This window comes from Saimiri boliviensis, chromosome 8 (genome assembly GCF_048565385.1).
Source record: "Saimiri boliviensis isolate mSaiBol1 chromosome 8, mSaiBol1.pri, whole genome shotgun sequence".
NCBI classification, from domain to species: Eukaryota; Metazoa; Chordata; class Mammalia; order Primates; family Cebidae; genus Saimiri; species Saimiri boliviensis.
In genome coordinates this window covers 75,817,138-75,835,214 of record NC_133456.1, presented here as the reverse complement: position 1 = coordinate 75,835,214, position 18,077 = coordinate 75,817,138, and the positions used below count along the sequence as shown (strand labels likewise).

The following is an 18,077-nucleotide window of genomic DNA, read 5'->3' as shown; positions in this document are numbered from 1 at the left end:
CTGGGAGTGGGCTTAGAATAGCTTTGCAGAGGCTTCAAAGGATGCGCAGGAGAGGAGAGGGAAGGGGCAGAGTGGAAAAAGGTGTCAGAGCGTGAAATCTGGTCATGGTTAAAGTGAGAGCAATGGGCATTAAGTGGGAAGAGTTTTAAAAGATGTACTCTAGGTGGACTGTCCTGAAATGAGTGATTCTTTAAGCTTGGGGTATATGAGAATCACCAGGGGTGCTGGTGAAAAATGCAGATTGCTGGGTCTCACCCACTGGAAAATTGGAATTCAGCAGGTCTGAGGGTGGGCAGCATGGTGTGGCAGTGGACAGGAAAGGGCTGAGCTAGGAAAGCAGCCACGCAGCTACTGCAGCTGTCCTGATGAGAGATGGTGCAGACCCAGCAGCTGTAGAGCTGTGACCGTGCAGACAGGAGGAGGGGCACTGTAAATCTATTCGAGTGGCACATTCAGCAGGGCTTGGCCTATAGGCGTCTCTTGAGAAGTTCAAGCATGAGTGGCACATGATAGTGAAGTCTCACCATGGGATGAACTCATGGTTTGCCTTTGTTTTGTGTTTGTATCATAACAAAATGCCACACTTCTTACACTATTGAGAATGGAAAAAGAGTCTATTCCCAAATTATGCTTTGCACTTTACAGTTTGAAGAACTGTCGTGTCTCACGACATTTCCAATTTTTGTTTTTCTTTAGATACTTGGACTTTATGTTGTGACATACTGATGTACTGAGGCATCACAAGGTTGCATAGAGAGCACTTTGTGATACTGAGTGAGAGAGACACATCACTTTCCTTCTCCTGGGGATTTACCAGCAGCTTAATGACTGACTGAACACGGGGTTGAAGAAAAGGGAGGCAACAAGGGTGTGATTGGTTCAGACCTTAGCAGACATCTGGAATAACAAAGGGGAGAGGGTTGGTGAAGGGTGGATACATGGGCTTGGTTCTGCTGTGTCGGAAGAGTTTATGAGCAATCCAGCTGGAACTGTAAGTTGGCAGTAAAGAATGGTGAGTTTCAGAGGACAGGGCAGATTTAAAGACACTGATTTGAAGTTCATCAGCACACGGGTAGTATGATGGCATAGAGGTAGAGGGCATCATCTATGGGAAATTTACAGATAAGAAAAGGAGACCCACCCCTGGAGCCAAATGAGTGAACACCAGCATCATGGAAGACATTAAGAAAAGATAGGCCCCAAGAAAGAAAGAAATCAAAAAAGAAAAAAAAAAAAAAAGGAGGGGATCAGAAACACAGGAAGAAAAGGGCTTCAGAAGCCAAGAGAAGGGGTTGTAAAGAGGAAGGAAGTGGTCAACAGCATCCAGAGCTGCTAAGAATCCAAGTGAAGGACTCCAGGATGGAAGTTTCCCAGGACAGGAGCCAAGTCTCCATCATCATCTCTGAGGGAATGTGCAGGCAGCAGGCCTCTAAGTTTAAAGTCTCTATGACTTCTCTCTTCCTTTGTTGTCTCTGTGTCCTCTCTCTGTACTCCTTCGTCCCTCTCTCCAGCCTTTCCAGTCTCCCAGGATGGGCTTTTTTTTTTTTTTTTTTTTTTTTTTTTTCGTTTTGAGACGGAGTTTCGCTCTTGTTACCCAGGCTGGAGTGCAATGGCGCGATCTCGGCTCACCGCAACCTCCGCCTCCTGGGTTCAGACAATTCTCCTGCCTCAGCCTCCGGAGTAGCTGGGATTACAGGCACGCGCCACCATGCTCAGCTAATTTTTTGCACCATTAGTAGAGACGGAGTTTCACCATGTTGACCAGGATGGTCTCGATCTCTTGACCTCGTGATCCACCCGCCTCGGCCTCCCAAAGTGCTGGGATTACAAGGATGGGCTTTTAGCTCTTTTCTCGGAGGTAGGAAACTGTCTTTGCATCTTCTCTAAGCCGTATGGTAAAAATTATATGTTCAGTTCTCCATGTTTTGGCTCCTTGAAACCTACAATTTTTTAATTCTTACTTTAAAGCCTGACTCTTCAAAATGAAAGTCTGTCTTTCCGGACTTTGGTTTCTGCTTTGCTCTTACAAGTCAAAGCCATATCCAGCCTTTGCTTTAAAACAATGACTGCTTCAGCTTCAATGGCTTGGGAGCCACAGTGCACAGAGAATTCCTAGGGATGAAAAATGTATCTGGTAAGATTCGAAAAATAGTATCCTACTCGGTATGTAGATATCACTGTTGAAGTTCCATTTATGGTCTCAAAGCCATTTTATTTCCATCTACTATTTGTAGGCTGTTAAATATTCAAATGGTTGCCTATTTCCAAGTTTGTGCAGTACATGTCACTTTCTTCTTCTGAATCCAGCTCGAAAGGAGGGGGAAGAATATGGGAAAGGAGTGTCAACTCCTTTTCTCAGAAGCTTTACTATAGAAGGGAGGAGAATGAGAGACTGTAGAATGAAGGACAGACAGGGAAATGGAGGCTAATTTTTAGGACGAAAAGTCTTGACTCTGTTTTGAAGGCATAGAACGACAAGAGATGAAAAATACAGGAGAGGGATGAGAATCACCAAAGCCAGGTCTCCAAGAGTTCAAAAGTTAAGAGATCCAGAGAGAAACATTTGTCCTAAAGACAACAAAGTTTACAGGAGGAAAAGATGGTGAGGAGGATGTTTCCCACTCAGTGGTTTCCCACTCAAGGAGTTCCCACTCAGTGGGCTCTGAGCATCTGTTGGAATGGGGGCAGGGCATTAGCTTGGGGAAGCTGGCTGTGGGCATGTAGAATGATGCTGGGAGATGCTGAAGATGCATCAAGTTTGCAGAGCATTTATCTGTGATTTTCTTCAGCCTGGTGACAGCTAAAAAGGTAGCAGATGACTGCCTGGATCCAGAGGCTTGGGTTAGGAGTGTTCTGGGAAGCCACATAGCTAAGACTTTGGGGAGCTGGCCAGAGAAAGAAAAGCCCAGAGTTGGGAGTCAGGAGTCCTAGAATTATACTCATGCCACTAACTCATGGCAAGTCAATTTCCTTCTCCAGGCCTCAGTTTCTTTAGCTGAATGATGAAAGCGATAGACTAGATCAGGCATCCCCAAACTTTTTACACAGGGGGCCAGTTCACTGTCCCTCAGACCATCGGAGGGCCGCCACATACTGTGCTCCTCTCACTGACCACCAATGAAAGAGGTGCCCCTTCCTGAAGTGCGGCGGGGGGCCGGATAAATGGCCTCAGGGGGTCGCTTGCGGCCTGCGGGCCGCAGTTTGGGGACACCTGGACTAGATGGTCTGCAAGGGCTATTCACTTGTAAAGTGTGGGAGCATTTCTGTGGATCGAAGCTAGCGGAAAATGGGATGGAACAGGCAGACCCTGTGGTGGGGATCTTCAACCCACAAGGCCCTGAGGAAGGGCTTCTCTGAGGAGACGAGATTCCTGTGGCCAGGGCATAATGAATGATTAGTTATTAGTTGGAACTCTTTCATTTGTAAATGACATAAACCCAACATAAGCAACTTAAGGTGAAGAAAAGAGGTCATTTATAGGCACACATCACTGAGATGCCCTCACTCTCTCTTCACCCTTCAACTTTCAGCTCCGCTTGTCTCCACCATTCTCAGCAGACTCTTAATGATTGCTGGCAGATCTGGGCTTATGGTTAATAACTTGGCAGCTCCAGCAGGGATTGACTTCCTCTTCTCTAATATGTTTAGAAAAATTCTCAAGTCAGGCTTTCATTGGCCCAACCAAGGTCACATAACCAATCTCTGGGCAAGTGCTGTGACCAGGAAGTGCATGGCTTTGATCAGTCACATGCCTATCCCTGAAACCAGAGATGAGGTCAATCCAACTCCAGCCGCATAGACTAAGAATGGGGAAAGTGTAGATTCCAAAGAAAGATTGGGATGCTATTATCAGGAAGGTCAATTTTGTTGGTGGAGCAAAATAATAGATGTTCCTAACAGGATGATAAGCTGGGAGTTCTCGCAGTGGGAAAGAAGGAGCCTAGAGTCTGACCTGTCCTCCCTCCCTTGGATGCAGTGTGTGGGCTCCCCAAGGTCTCCAGGAAGCTGCTGGCCAGGATCTTCAATGGACGCCCAGCCCAGAAGGGCACCACTCCTTGGATTGCCATGCTGTCACACCTGAATGGGCAGCCCTTCTGTGGGGGCTCCCTTCTAGGTAAGGAGAAGGTGGAAGGGGTAGAGCTAAGGAACCGAACCCCCTCCTTGGAGACTCGCCAAGTTTCCTTCATTGAGAATCACTGCACACCAGCGTCAGGGCACAGAAGCGCATTGTGGTAGAAAGAGTTCTTGACTAGACTGGATCCTGGTCTGCCTCTGGCACTGGGAAGAATAGTGCCAGGGAGCCTCTCAACCATGAGTAACAGTGCACAGGGGTCAAAGGCAAGGCATCCCAGGGCTGTGAGGTCAGGGAGAGCCAGGAAACTCACCCTTGGGGATCAGGGAAGGTCGATTTACAAAGGTCTTCAATGCCGTGCTTAGAAATTTCTAACTTATCTTGAACAGGGCTCTAGGTTGATAAGTATGTTCCAGAAAGTTCTCTCCGGAGGCAGAATTGATAAAATGGAGGGCGAAACTGGAGGCCAGAAGATCAGTGAGGTGTCCATTGCATTAGTGGGAAAAGAAGGCAGAGCCTCAGAATAAGAACAGGGCATGAGGGATGGAAATAAGGAGGCAGATTCAAAAACAGGGAAATAGGACTGTCACCTTTGCAAGGGAATGTGGGAGGGAGTGGGAGCAAGAGTAAGAAAGGAGCAGCTGATGGTTCTCTCTGCCACAGTTTGGTCCAGGCAATCTAAGGTCTGTTCCAGTTCTGATAGCAAAAGAAAACTGAATAGCCCTCTGGGCTATCTAGGTCACTTCTGCATCGGATCTCACCACCAAGGAAGAAGGCCTGGCTTGACCTTCTTGGCCACCTTGGTCCACCTCTGCATGGGCAGCTCCCGGGCTGCTGGGCAAACCTCTCACTCAGCCTCACCCTCCTCCAGATCCAACCAGGGTGGACAGCTCCGGGGCAGGGATCCCCTTGGAGAGGCACCCGGCCCGGGCTAGCACTGCAGCCGAAAGCACCAGGGCTATATAAAAACCCTACTCTGCAAGGAATTTATCCTCACATCCTCACAGGCCCCAAAATGAATGCTCTCACTCAAAGGAGTCCCCCCAGAGAGGAAAAGAGTGAGAGAAGGTGTTAAAGGGCCAGGCAGGGCTGAGGGCAGTGCAGTGGGAGCAGAGTCGGGGAGAGGACCAAGGGAGAGAGGGGACGGGAGGCAGAGGAGCAGAATTGGAAAGCAGCAATGGAGAGGACAGAAAGGGACAGAGAACATGAGAGAGACCCGGAAAATAAGACAGAGGATGAAAGAGAGAAAAGAGAAAAACAAAAAGGAGCAACACAACAAGAGGAAGAGAGACTGGCAGGCATATGATACCCAGGAGAGAAGAAGCCAGGGAGGGAGGGAGCTGGAAGGAAGTCAGAGAGAAGCTGGGTGGTGTGGAGGAAGAGCTGCCGGCGAGGGCAGAGGGAGCGAAGGTTCTGCTTTACCAGGTAGCTCCAGTGTTGCTGGAAGGCAACTAAGAGAGATGGATTGTGTGCACCCAATTTTAAGAGTGAATTTGTTTCCTTAAACCTTGAATTTTTGAGTCCGCTAATGGCCACCATGTATTGTTATTCATTGTGTGTTTATTCTCTATGACTTGTGTTTGAAAGATGTTTAGCGTTCACTTCTCTACCCTCAGCCAAGCTGGAATTCCCCCACACTTCACACCCCCGCAGCAATCTTGATCTATCATTTCTGTCCCCCTCCTGTCATTCAGTTTTAAAGAGCAAGGGAGGGATAGGACCGGGCAGAAGAAACAGGAAAGCAGTCAAGGGACAGAGGAAGGAAAAAGCACCTTTTTCATGCCCACACTGACGCCTGGGTAGAGGAATCTGCAGAGCTGGCAGGCCAAGCTATGTCGCCCAACTGGACAGTGCTCACCCCTGGGTTCATCTAAATAGCCCAGAGTCCCACACTAAGGCAGGCTCTCTTAACCTGGGTACCTCAGCCCACCTGATCCACCTGGAAGATCTGGTCCTGGACAAAGACAGGGATCAAAATGCCCCAGGGGAGAGAAGAGTGGCCTAGGTGGATCTCCGGCCGGGAGCCAGGAGCACACAGCTGCTCCTGAGAGGGCCAGGTGGAGCCTGGAAACTGCTCTGGGACTAAGCACTTCTGCCCTCACCCTGAACTTCGACCTGAAACTCAGCCTCCCCAACACCCATGTTCTAGAACTTTTCTTTCTGCTTGGCTCATCCTGAGTATGTCTCTGGGCTCAGCTACTTATGGGCTTGTCATCTGCTCCACCTGAGGGGTGAATGGAATTCTGATCCTGCATTAAACCAGGGTCAGATGCCTGCCCATCCAGAGGAAGATGCCAGCTGAGACACAGGAAATGCACAAGGCTGACTATCGAGAGCCCTGGGGTCTGGCCCAGGCCCTGACTCTGACCCTGAAACCAACCTGCTGGGTGACTCTGGACATCTCTGCTTTCTCCAGGCCTCAGGGTTCCTCTCTATAAAATGAAAAGTCTAGATCAGAGCAGTGGTTCTCAACCCTGGCCTCAGTAGAATTAACCTAAGGAAGTGTTTAAAATATTATCTCTGCCAGGGCTCCAATCCCATGACATAAATGGTCTAGATATATGTCCAGACCCTGATTTACTCTTTTTTCATTCTCCAGATAATTCTAATGTGCAGCCAGTGTAGCTAGTTTTTGATTAGTGAATTTTAAACTTTAATGTGTATACAAATTAGTGGGAACTCTTGTTAAAATGAAAATTCTGATTCAGTGGATCTGAGGTGGGTCCAGCCTAAGAGTCTTCATTTCTAAGAAGCTTCCAGGTGATGCTGATGTTGCTTATCCAGGGACCACACTTTGAGAAGCAAGACTTGAGAAGGCAGCCAGTGACCACAGGCTTTTTGTGCACCCACTTTGGGCCATCTGGCTGTCACCAATGCCATAGGCTTAAAGGATTCCTGAAGTCCTGTTTACAATGTTCATTCCTGGCCTGGGTTGGAATAGGCAGGTAAAAATCACAGGGTTAATTCCTCATCTCCAGATTAGGACCATATGAAGTGTTTGAGTCGGGGGCCATAAAATACAATGGTGAGAAGTACGGCCACTTGTAGGGTCATGAGGTGTTCCCTGGAGTAGCTTGAAGATCCTCAGCTCGAGGCGGAGGGAGGCAAGACCGAGCAGTGTGGGACAATGGTACGCGTGTTCTGTTCTCCAGGGTCCAGCTGGATTGTGACCGCGGCACACTGCCTCCACCAGTCACTCGATCCAGAAGATCCCACCCTACATGCCTCAGACTTGCTCAGCCCTTCTGACTTCAAAATCATTCTGGGTGAGTGAGTGGCAAGCTGACTCCCGAAGCCAGCTGTGGTTCTGAGAATGAGATGACCTCCTGCCCCTTTCCCAGGTGTGTCTGCTTACTCACTGGCTCCCTCACTTGTCAGGGCAGGACACCTGGGATGGAGGTCCAGGAACCTGAGTCCAAGTGCAAAATATGATTCTCCAGTCATATGAACATGAGCGAGGCATTGAAGTCTATGCTTCAGTTTCACAATGATAAAATGAGGAGTCCAGTCTAGATAATATCCAAAGACCCTTTAGGTTTCCATGAACTTGTGGTTTCAAATGGATCATACATAGACAATCCAGACTTCCCCTCTTGTTTACAAAATCAGACCATCAGTTGATTCAATTCAGGTCCACACATATTTACCTACTGATACTGTGCCAGGATCTAAGGACACAGTGTAATCAAGACCTAGTTTCTGCCCACAGGGAGCTTACAGTCTAATAAAAGAATGAGATATGAGCACAGAAACCTCTAACGGAAAGTAGGAAGCAGTAAGTTTTGTAGAAGAAGAACAGATAAATTGCCATGGGAATTCAGAGGGGAAAGACTTCTAACTGAAGAGTCTGAGAGGCTACAGGAAGGAGGTAATGTCTGACCCAGGCACTGAAGGTGATGATACAGATTGAACATGTGGCAGCCGTCATAAGAACAGGCATTACAGGCCGGGCACGGTGGCTCACGCTTGTATTCCCAGCACTTTGGGAGGCCAAGGCGGGTGGATCACGAGGTCAAGAGATCGAGACCATCCTGGTCAACATGGTGAAACCCCGTCTGTACTAAAAATACAAAAAATTAGCTGGGCATGGTGACGTGTGCCTGTAATCCCAGCTACTCAGGAGGCTGAGGCAGGAGAATTGCCTGAACCCAGGAGGCGGAGGTTGCGGTGAGCCGAGATCGCGCCATTGCACTCCAGCCCGGGTAACAACAGCGAAAGTCTGTCTCGGGAGAAAAAAAAAAAAAAAAAAAGAACAAGCATTACAAGGCAATAGCATCAGCTCATGAAGAGACGTGGGAACCCATGAGAGTATGTGGAGAATGACCAACAGGGTGGGATGTGGGATGTTGGGGAAAGGTGGATGAAGGCAGTGAAAGGGCTAAGGCTGGAAGCATGGGCTGGACGGGGCTGGGGTGGGGGCTGACAGGGAACAAGGTGTGACCTTATCCTCCATTGCCCCCATGCCTCATATGACTTCTTCTTGCCCAGGCAAGCATTGGAGGCTCCGGTCAGATGAAAACGAACAGCATCTCAGGGTCAAACACATCACTCTCCATCCCCACTATGTCCCCAACACATTCGAGAATGACGTGGCTCTGGTGGAGCTGTTGGAGAGCCCAGTGCTGAACACCTTCGTGATGCCCATCTGTCTCCCCGAGGGACCCCAGCAGGAAGGTACCTTCCCCCACCTCCACCTCTGCAGGGCAGCTGTTGCCTCCACAGGGAGTCCATCTTCATGATGGGGAAGCACTGGTGCCAATTAAGCCAGCTGACAGTGTCTGCATGACTCACCAGCTGCTTCCCTCGAACAGCCAGGAACTGCGTCCAAAGTGGCAAAAGTGTAGGAAGCACATAGTAAACAAGCAGACCTAAGGGTCCAGATAGAAAAACAAAAACTAGACTAGTTATAGTAACAGAAAGAATTTCATATAGTGCACTGGAGGATTGGAGAAGTAAAAGGGAAGAGCTGAGATCACAGGGATGGTACCTGCAGGAAAAAAAAAAAAAAAAAAAAAAAACGCCAACCCTAGAGCTGAGGAAGCAAAGGTAAGAACCTGGAGTTAGCAGAAACCAGAAGCTTGGAAAAGGGGCCCTACGGAGCCGGAACTTGAGCGTCTGCAGAAGACGCTAATGTGCTAAGGAAAACAGCTGGAAACAATACCGGGGGTGGAAAACCACCACCAGGCTGATGCCACCACCCACAAGTCTTCCTGCCTTTCTGAAAGTGCCCCCTGTTTTCAGAAAACCAGCTAGCAAAGTAGAACTGCCACTTCAGCGTCTCATCCCCAGTGCCACAAAGCAGAGTATAGAAGGGTGAGTCTGGAACCAGGGAACAGAGGCTTAACACTCAGCACAGGCTCAAACCCCACTGTGGTCATTCCCCAGCTGAGTGATCTTAAGGTCGTTATTTAACCTCGTTAAGCCTCAATCCCCTTACCTCTGCACTGGAGAGAATACCCCACGTGGTGGCTGTGATATTTCCGTGTTTGAAATAATACTTAAACATAGGCAACCCATGCCAGTTGGCTTCTTTCTCATTCTAATTTCGGTGGTGCCACATGATAGTTCGCTTCCTTTAGCTCAAAATAAAAATGGCTGGGATGTAATCCGAGGAGTATTTGGGGGAATTGAGCCAACAGGAAAGACACAAGTGCAGCTGGCTTTGACTCATTGGGTGCCAGGTGCCTACCATGTGCCAGGTGCTTTATGTTCATCGACTTATGTGTGCATCATGCAAGCCCTGCAAGGTGGCATTGTAGCCTCATTTTACAAATGAGAAAACTAAGAGTCAGCAAGGTGAGGTGACTCACCCAAGAGGCAGCTTGTATGACACAGATCTGGGGATATAGGACAGCTTTTCTGACTTTAAGCTCAACACTGTTTTCAGTATCCAGGCTGCTTTTCAGATGAGAAAATAATTGCTCTGTCAGTGCTCAACCCACTTCCACTCTGCCCTACAGAGTTACCAACTTCATAGACTTCTAGAATGTCAAGTCTGAAAGGGGTTTTAGAGAAGACCATGTCCAGCCTCCTCATTTTATGGATCGGAAGACTGAGGCTTAGAATTGGGGCAAAGAGGAGGGCTTGCTAAAGGCAGCATAGCGTATAGTGGACTAGGCTGGGCTTTGCATTTACTCACTGTTCTTGATTGAGCACCTACTAGGTGCCAGCATTGTTATAGGCCTGGGGATATAGCAGTGAAAAAGAAGAATGAGATTATGCTCTCACGGAGCCTAGGCTTCAGGCTAGTTGGGGGTGGGACAGAATAGAAAACTAAACAAGTAAGGCCGGGCTCGGTGGCTCAAGCCTGTAATCCCAGCACTTTGGGAGGCCGAGGTGGGTGGATCACGAGGTCAAGAGATCAAGACCGTCCTGGTCAACATGGTGAAACCCCGTCTCTACTAAAAATACAAAAAATTAGCTGGGCATGGTGGCGCGTGCCTGTAATCCCAGCTACTCAGGAGGCTGAGGCAGGAGAATTGCCTGAACCCAGGAGGCGGAGGTTGCGGTGAGCCGAGATCGCGCCATTGCACTCCAGCCTGGGTAACAAGAACGAAACTCCGTCTCAAAAAAAAAAAAAAAAAAAAAAAAAAGAAAAAGAAAAAAAGAAAGAAAACTAAGCAAGTAAACTGGTAACACATCATAGAAACTAGTGCACATAGCTCTCCTGAAGGCAATCTCTTGCCCAGTTGCCTTTCACATCTTCCTCCCTACCATGCTACCTTTAACTGAGAAGAATAATTTAGTCTTTCCTCCACAGACAGAGGATGACAGAGCTGCAAGCTGCAACCCCCCAACACCCCACAGATAGCCTCTCGGTTCTCACAGTGTCTTCTCCCCTCCAGGAGCCATGGTCATCGTCAGTGGCTGGGGGAAGCAGTTCTTGCAAAGGTTCCCAGAGACCCTGATGGAGGTGAGGTTCATTTTATAACTCACAGACAGTGACATCTCAGCCCTGCACAGAGCCTTCCTGCTCACATTGTTCCCTTAGGGATTTTGAGGCTTGGGTGGGGGTTGGTGAGCAGGAAGCTAGGAGCCCCGGCCCACCTCCAAAGTTCAACGGGACTTTGAACCCCAGAAAGCCTGATTTGTTTGTTCTACGTGTCATGGACTCTAGCCTCTAAACACTGTTAAGTTTTCGTGGTAGTTTATTAAAGACTTAGCTTATGAAAATTCTCCCAGAAAGCAGCAGGTTTAGACACCGCCATGGGTGATAATCCAGCTGTGCCCCATGAGGACTGCACACCAAATTGGCCAGAATGAGCCAGGCTCTTGAGAACCACAATCCATGCAGTAATAAACTCGACAATTACATTTCGAAGTTCACCTTCCTGTCATTTCAGGAAGAAAAACAATGAACTAAGATTGAGGAGCCATGGTTTCAAGTCCTGGGTTTTACTAACTTGCTGGGTGACTGAAGCAAGTCGTTTTGCCTCTCTACCGTAAGATACTATTTCCAACTGCAAAGTTATGGGGCAGCATGAGCTGTCCTCCAAGAGCTGCCTGGCTCTGGTATCACTGGGGTCTATGACTGACACAGCCAGTTTCTAAATTCTTCCAAGTATATTATTTTGATACACTTTAAAATTGGGGACTCACAACAACCATTCATCCCTTCATTCACTAACTCCCAGGGATCTATTTGGTGTTTCCCTTGTACCAGATGCTGTACTAGCCACTAGCTGTGCTGGGGTAAAAGGACAGATCTGGTCCCTGGCCCCCTTGGGTTTATGGTCAAGCCGGATGGACAGAAAGTAGTTACAGATGTGATAAAGTGGTGAAAGAGAATTGTAAGATGCTCCAGAACATATAAAAGAGGACCCAGGGCCGGGCGCGGTGGCTCAAGCCTGTAATCCCAGCACTTTGGGAGGCCGAGGCGGGTGGATCACGAGGCTGAGAGATCGAGACCATCCTGGTCAACATGGTGAAACCCCGTCTCTACTAAAAATACAAAAAATTAGCTGGACATGGTGGCACGTGCCTGTAATCCCAGCTACTCGGGAGGCTGAGGCAGGAGAATTGCCTGAACCCAGGAGGCGGAGGTTGCGGTGAGCCGAGATCGCGCCATTGCACTCCAGCCTGGGTAACAAGAGTGAAACTCTGTCTCAAAAAAAAAAAAAAAAAAAAAAAAGGACCCAATCTCATCTCAGGGATTCACGAGAGATTCCCAAAGGAAGTGATGCTGAAATGATACCTGAACGATGAATCAGAGTTCCTCAGGTGCTCAAAGGTTGCTAAGGACCTGTCCTCGGGACCAACCTGCTGGGGCTTCCTCTCCCCTCATCCAGGGAAGGCTGTGGCCGAAGAGGAATCTGAATGGCCTCTGGTTTCCTCCCAGCAAGGGCCGCAAGAGTTGTTCATTTAGAGAATATGGGCCCATTCAGTTCTTGATTTGACTGAAGGAGAATCACGTTTCCTTTTTTAATTACAGACGTCTACTCCAACAGTTACCCCACACTGGCTCAAGGGCAATAATAGTCACAATGCCTTATTTTTATGTATCAATTTTGCTGCAATCCAAAAAAAATTTTTCCTATTTACTAAGCTCCAAGCTATGTAAGATAGAAATGCGTATAACGCAGATGCAGTGTCTAGACAGATACTCACACTATAGTGAAGGAGGACAGCATAAGAAAGTGCTTGCTGAGGCCGGGCGCGGTGGCTCACGCCTGTAATCCCAGCACTTTGAGAGGCTGACAGTGGTGAATCATGAGATCAAGAGATCCAGACCATCCTGGCCAACATGGTGAAACCCCATCTCTACTAAAAATACAAAAATTAGCCAGGTGTGGTGGTGAATGCCTGTAATACCAGCTACTTGGGAGGCTGAGGAAGGAGAATCGCTTGAACCCGGGAGGTGGAGGTTACAGTGAGCCAAGATTGTGCCACCGCACTCCAGCCTGGTGACAGAGCGAGACTCCATCAGGAAAGAAAGAGCTTGCTGCAAAGCCAGCGGTGATAACTCCACAGTAAATAATATTTCTCCAGTGTGTATAGTTTACAAAGCACTTGTTCATGCATTTCCTCTTTGTACAGTGATAGGTATATCAAATATTGAAACTTCCACTTTTCAGATGAGAAAACAGAGTCTCAGAGTCTGAAAAACAATGTTTAAGCCACATGTCCTAGGTCCCACAGTAGGAGTGTGAGAAAAGAAAACTGACTATCGTTTTTGTATACATTGTCCTATCGAAATAATACATCTCCTAGGCAAGTATTATTATCTCAGTCTTACTGATGAGAGAACTGGAGCCCAGAGAGGGCACGTCACTTGCCCAAGCTCACAAAGCCAAGGTCTTCATAGCCGAGACTGCCCTAGAACATGGGTCTCCTGATGCTCTATTCAATTGTTCCTTTACCTATAGCATGAAGCAGTCTCTTAGACCAAGTCTAAGGGAGACACAGGTCCTTTCAGGTATAGAGTGGAGAGGAGCCGGCTTCAGGGGCATCGTAACAGCAGAGGCTTCTCAGCCAGGGGTGGGGGCCAGTAACAGCTTTGTGTTCTAGATTGAAATCCCGACTGTTGACCATGGCACCTGTGAGAAGGCCTACGCCCCACTGAAGAAGAAAGTGACTATGGACATGATCTGTGCTGGGGAGAAGGAAGGTGGGTTAAGACGATGGCATACAACAGGGGTGCTGCCAGCCAGGGCGTGGTGCAGAGTCAGCAAGGGAAGACAGAGGTCTCCCAGACTGCTGGGCTGCCCATGTGGGGTGTAGGGGACTGCAGGAAGGCTGTGGAAGGAGGGATTCCACAGGAGAAGACGCATCAGAGAAAAGATTGCTACAGACTGTCCATCATTCCCTTCCCAAGTCCAGTGTTTCCCTTAAGGAGTTTGGGTGCAGTGGCTCACGCCTGTAATCCCAGCACTTTGGGAGCCCAAGGCAGGTGGATCACCTGAGGTTGGGAGTTTGAGACCAGCCTGGCCAACATAGCAAAACCCCATCTGTACTAAAAACACACAAATTCGCTGGGTGTGGTGGCAGGTCCCTGTTAAGTCCCAGCTACTAGGGAGGCTGAGGTGGGAGAATTGCTTGAATGTGGGAGGCAGAGGTTGCAGTTTGCTGAGATCACACCACTGCCCTCTAGCCTGGGTGTGACAGAGCGAAACTCCATCTCAAAAGCAAAGAAAGGAAGAAGGAAGGCAAAAAGGAGAGAGAGAGAGAGAGAGAGAGAGAGAGAGAGAGAGAGAGAGAGAAGGAAGGAAGGCAGGGAACGGAAAGGAAGGGAAGGGAAAGGAAGGAGGGAAGGAGGGAAGGAGGGAGGGAAAGAAAGGAAGAAAGAAAGAGAGAGAAAAGAAAAAGAAGCCTGAACCAATGCTTTCTAGAATCCTTTGAGCTTTGATGCAGCCTGACCTAGAACTGCCCGGAGCCCAGGTTTGGTCCAACAGTCTGCTCTGCCCTCTAGTGCCCAATTCTCTGAACTACAACCCGGACGCGGGAGAAAGAGACTGACTTTGGATTTGGGCTGTGGAAGGGGCATTTTATCTTCATCTGTGTCTCTTTTTCATCTAGGAGGAAAGGACGCCTGTGCAGGTGACTCTGGAGGCCCCATGGTGACCCTTAATAGAGAAAGAGGTCATTGGCACCTGGTGGGCATCGTGTCCTGGGGTGAGGACTGCGGGAAGAAGGACCGCTATGGAGTGTACTCCTCCATCCACCACAACAAGGGCTGGATCCAGAGGGTCACCGGAGTGAAGAACTGAATTTGGTTCCTCAGCCCCAGCACCATCTGCTGTGGTCAGTCAGCAGCTGAAGACGGTCCTCTGATGCAAGCGACCGTTTCTCCTTTCCTTCCTCCCTTCCCCCTCCTTCAGCCCATCCACTACTGGGCAATGGAGCCGGTATCGTTGCTCCCTTTCACCCTCTTTAAAGAGGCAGAGCAGAGAAGTGGTCAGAACACAAGGCCAAATCCAGGCTCCCCCACTTACCAGTTTGCAGTGCTGGGCAGGTGACGTCACCTCTTCAAACCTTGGTTTCTTCGTAAGATGGAAATGATATACCTTACCTACCTCATAAGAGTCTGATGAGGAAAAAATTAACAGATGCATAGCACTGAACACAGTGCAGAACATGCAACTAAGTTCTCAATAATTGCAGCTTAGCAGAAGGTCAGCGTGTCTACCAGGCTGACGAAGCTCTCTTACGAACCCCTGCCTGGGTCTGAGGGTGGATCAGGGACACGCCTCTCCCCTCAGCCTTGACCATCTCCACCTGCCCTTAAATGTTCTATGCTTTTTTGCCACCATGCAACTTTCCCAGCATCAATCCTCGCCCTCACCCCTAAAAAAGTAAAACAGACAAGATTCTGAGTCCTCTGGCATGTCCCCTAGCTATATAGCTAGGAACATGCGCTAGGTACCAGGTTGTGGGAGGGCCTGAGAAAAGCAGGGACAGGAGGGATCCTGGGAATTGTGTTTTGGGAAGGCAGACTCCTGGTTCTGGAACTAACTCTGCCTTTAGCCCCCTGGATGACCCTATGCAAGTCCCTTTCCCTCATCTCACCTCGAACCTCTGACGATCTAAGAGACAATGAAGCCATTTTCCGCCTGATAAGATGAGTTAAAGCCAATGTAACCAAAAGGCAAAAAATTACATTAGGTTCAAAGGAAATTTGATGCAGACAAAACGCTGCTGCTGCTCCTGCAATATCCACCCCTTTCCACTACGAGCGAGTTCCAAGGACATAGGCCAGGCAAAGCGCAATCAAGGGATCCTTCCTCATTCTTTAGCAGAGCATCTGCTGTGGGCCCTGGCCTCCTTCCCATCTCGGGAAACTGGGCTGCACCAGGTGAGCACTGGTAGTTTGTACCCCAGTCCCTGCACTCTTCCTTCCTATGGCCACAGCTGACCCCATGCAGCTGTTTCCCGACTCCTCACCCCTGAGCCTCACCCTGAACTCCCTAATCTTGCAAGGCCGTAAGTGTTTTCCAAGCAGAATGCCTCTCCCATCCTCTCTCAGGAAGCTTCTAGAGACCTTATGCCCTCCAGAGCTCCAAGATATAAGCCCTCCTAGGAATCAGAAGCTCTAAGTTCCTGTCTTCTGTTTTGTAGAAACTGATATTCCTGGGGGATTTTAACTCTTGACCTGCATGCAGCTGCTGGAATAATTCCAGGTCTCTTACTGAAAAAAAAAAAAAAAAAAAAAAAAAAAAAAAAAGAGGAAGATAATCGAGAATGAGAACTTATATCTATTAAGCCCTAGGCTGAATACTCAGGGACAGCCATTCACAGCCTGCCTCTGGTTCTATAAACAAGTCATTCTACCTGTCTGTGGCCTGCTGTTTATTCTGTAAAGGGAAGGTGGCAATGCCACCCAGCTCCGTCAGACACTTGTCAAGCTAGCAGGAACTCCATTTTAAATACCAATGAAGAACTGTGATGCAGTTTGGGAATCACCCCCAAGGCATTCCAAGACACCATACCTTCCCATTTCAAGCACTGCCTGGGCACACCCCAACATCCCAGGCTGTGCTGACTGCTGTGGGAACTACCTAGAGGAGGAGCGTATCATTCATGCCTTCTAGGAGCTCCTATTGGACGACATGAAACATATGTAAGTGACTACTGTGTAACAGAATAAACCCGGCCAAGTGCTGTTTTGGGGAGTCATGGAGGTAAAAGAAAGACCTTTCTGGCATGAAGGTGTTGGGGGAGGGGATATCAATCAAGAAAACTTTCCAGAAGAGATGGTTGGACCAGAGCCTTGAGAAGAGTGGACGTTTCCACACAGAGGCAGGCTTTCCAGCTGGAGGGAGAACAATAGTAAATGTCCACTCAAGATTTCCTTGATTATACCAGCTTCTCCCACAGAAACACGTGTCCAGTAGACCCGTGTTCTGGGATCAGAACCAACACCAAAAAGAGCTTTTCTCCTTAAAGTTTGAATTCTAAACAGAATGTGAAACGGCCTCAAGATTTGTGCACAAATACTGACTTCTGGCTGGACCTAGTTTATTCTGTTTATTCCTCCAATTGCAATTTCATTCTTATTCTGAGAAAATGTCTAAGTAGGTCATGGAACCCAGACTTCCCCTTAATCCACAAGCACTTATTAGACGTGCCAGCTCCTGAACCGTTGCTAAGGTCCAAGAAACCCAAATATCTCACAGAGCCATAGAAGCAGAGGGTTGAAGTGTCTGTGAAGACAACCTTTTCTAATGTCACAACCTCATTCTTGAGCATCTCTAGTGATGAGAAACTCACTGTCCCCAAAAGCAGCTCATTCCAACTTTAAAATTGCTGCCTTTTGAATTGCTTGTGAATATTAATTTTTAAAAAATAGGAAAAATTTTTAAATGTGCCACCTCTTAAAAAGATCTCCTGTTTGTGCAACCAAAGCCCACCTCTCTTGGATACAGTTGGTGTAACCGAAGCTATAATTTCAACCATGAGTGCTGCTGTTAGCAATCATACTCACGCCTGGTTTTTATGAACAACAGAAGCTGTTGTTCTTATGGAAAACCAAGCATTAGTTCCAATAAACATCTGCATTGAGTCAAAGTTCCCTGTTTGGTTTGTATGTTTTTTTATGCACTGATGATTCTAGTGAGTTGTTTTCATTTATCAACATTTTGTTCTATTTGATTAGGATTACTGTAGCAGGAAGGGACAGAGGCTGTGACGGAAAGATTGTATTGCAGATACAAAAGCATGTCTTAGGTTTTTGGGTCAGTTCTGTTTAAATATCTGTCCTATTGTTCCTGTAAATTATCAAAATGTCCCAGAATGTCAATGTTTCTGCATTCACATTACATTTATTAAAGGCCACCCATTTATTAAATGTACTATTATCAGTGACATTTAATATATTTGAATCATATGTTCAATGTTTGCTTTGAAAATATGGCACCATGTCTATGAGTGGCCTGTTCTGGGTTGGAGGATAAGCTTTATTTCTAACATAAGTTAATCTTGTTTACTGGGGAGCAGGAATCAAAGAATCATCACCACCAAGAGGTTCTTCAAGCAAGAATTGGGTAGGAATCAGGGAGGGGAGTGTAGA

At 47.9% G+C, this 18,077-nt stretch overlaps 1 protein-coding gene across 1 annotated transcript in view; it reads left to right on the top strand.

Moving 5' to 3' along the window:
• The window catches only part of MASP1 (MBL associated serine protease 1), a 77,128-nt gene extending 59,273 nt beyond the window's left edge, over positions 1-17,855 (top strand). Inside the window, exons 11-16 of the mRNA XM_010337707.3 lie at positions 3,977-4,114; positions 7,225-7,338; positions 8,561-8,746; positions 10,918-10,985; positions 13,580-13,679; positions 14,588-17,855. Coding sequence (XP_010336009.1) covers positions 3,977-4,114; positions 7,225-7,338; positions 8,561-8,746; positions 10,918-10,985; positions 13,580-13,679; positions 14,588-14,778 — 797 coding nt within the window. The 3' untranslated portion in view covers positions 14,779-17,855. The remainder of the gene's footprint in view (positions 1-3,976; positions 4,115-7,224; positions 7,339-8,560; positions 8,747-10,917; positions 10,986-13,579; positions 13,680-14,587) is intronic.
• The last annotated feature ends 222 nt before the right edge of the window (positions 17,856-18,077 follow it).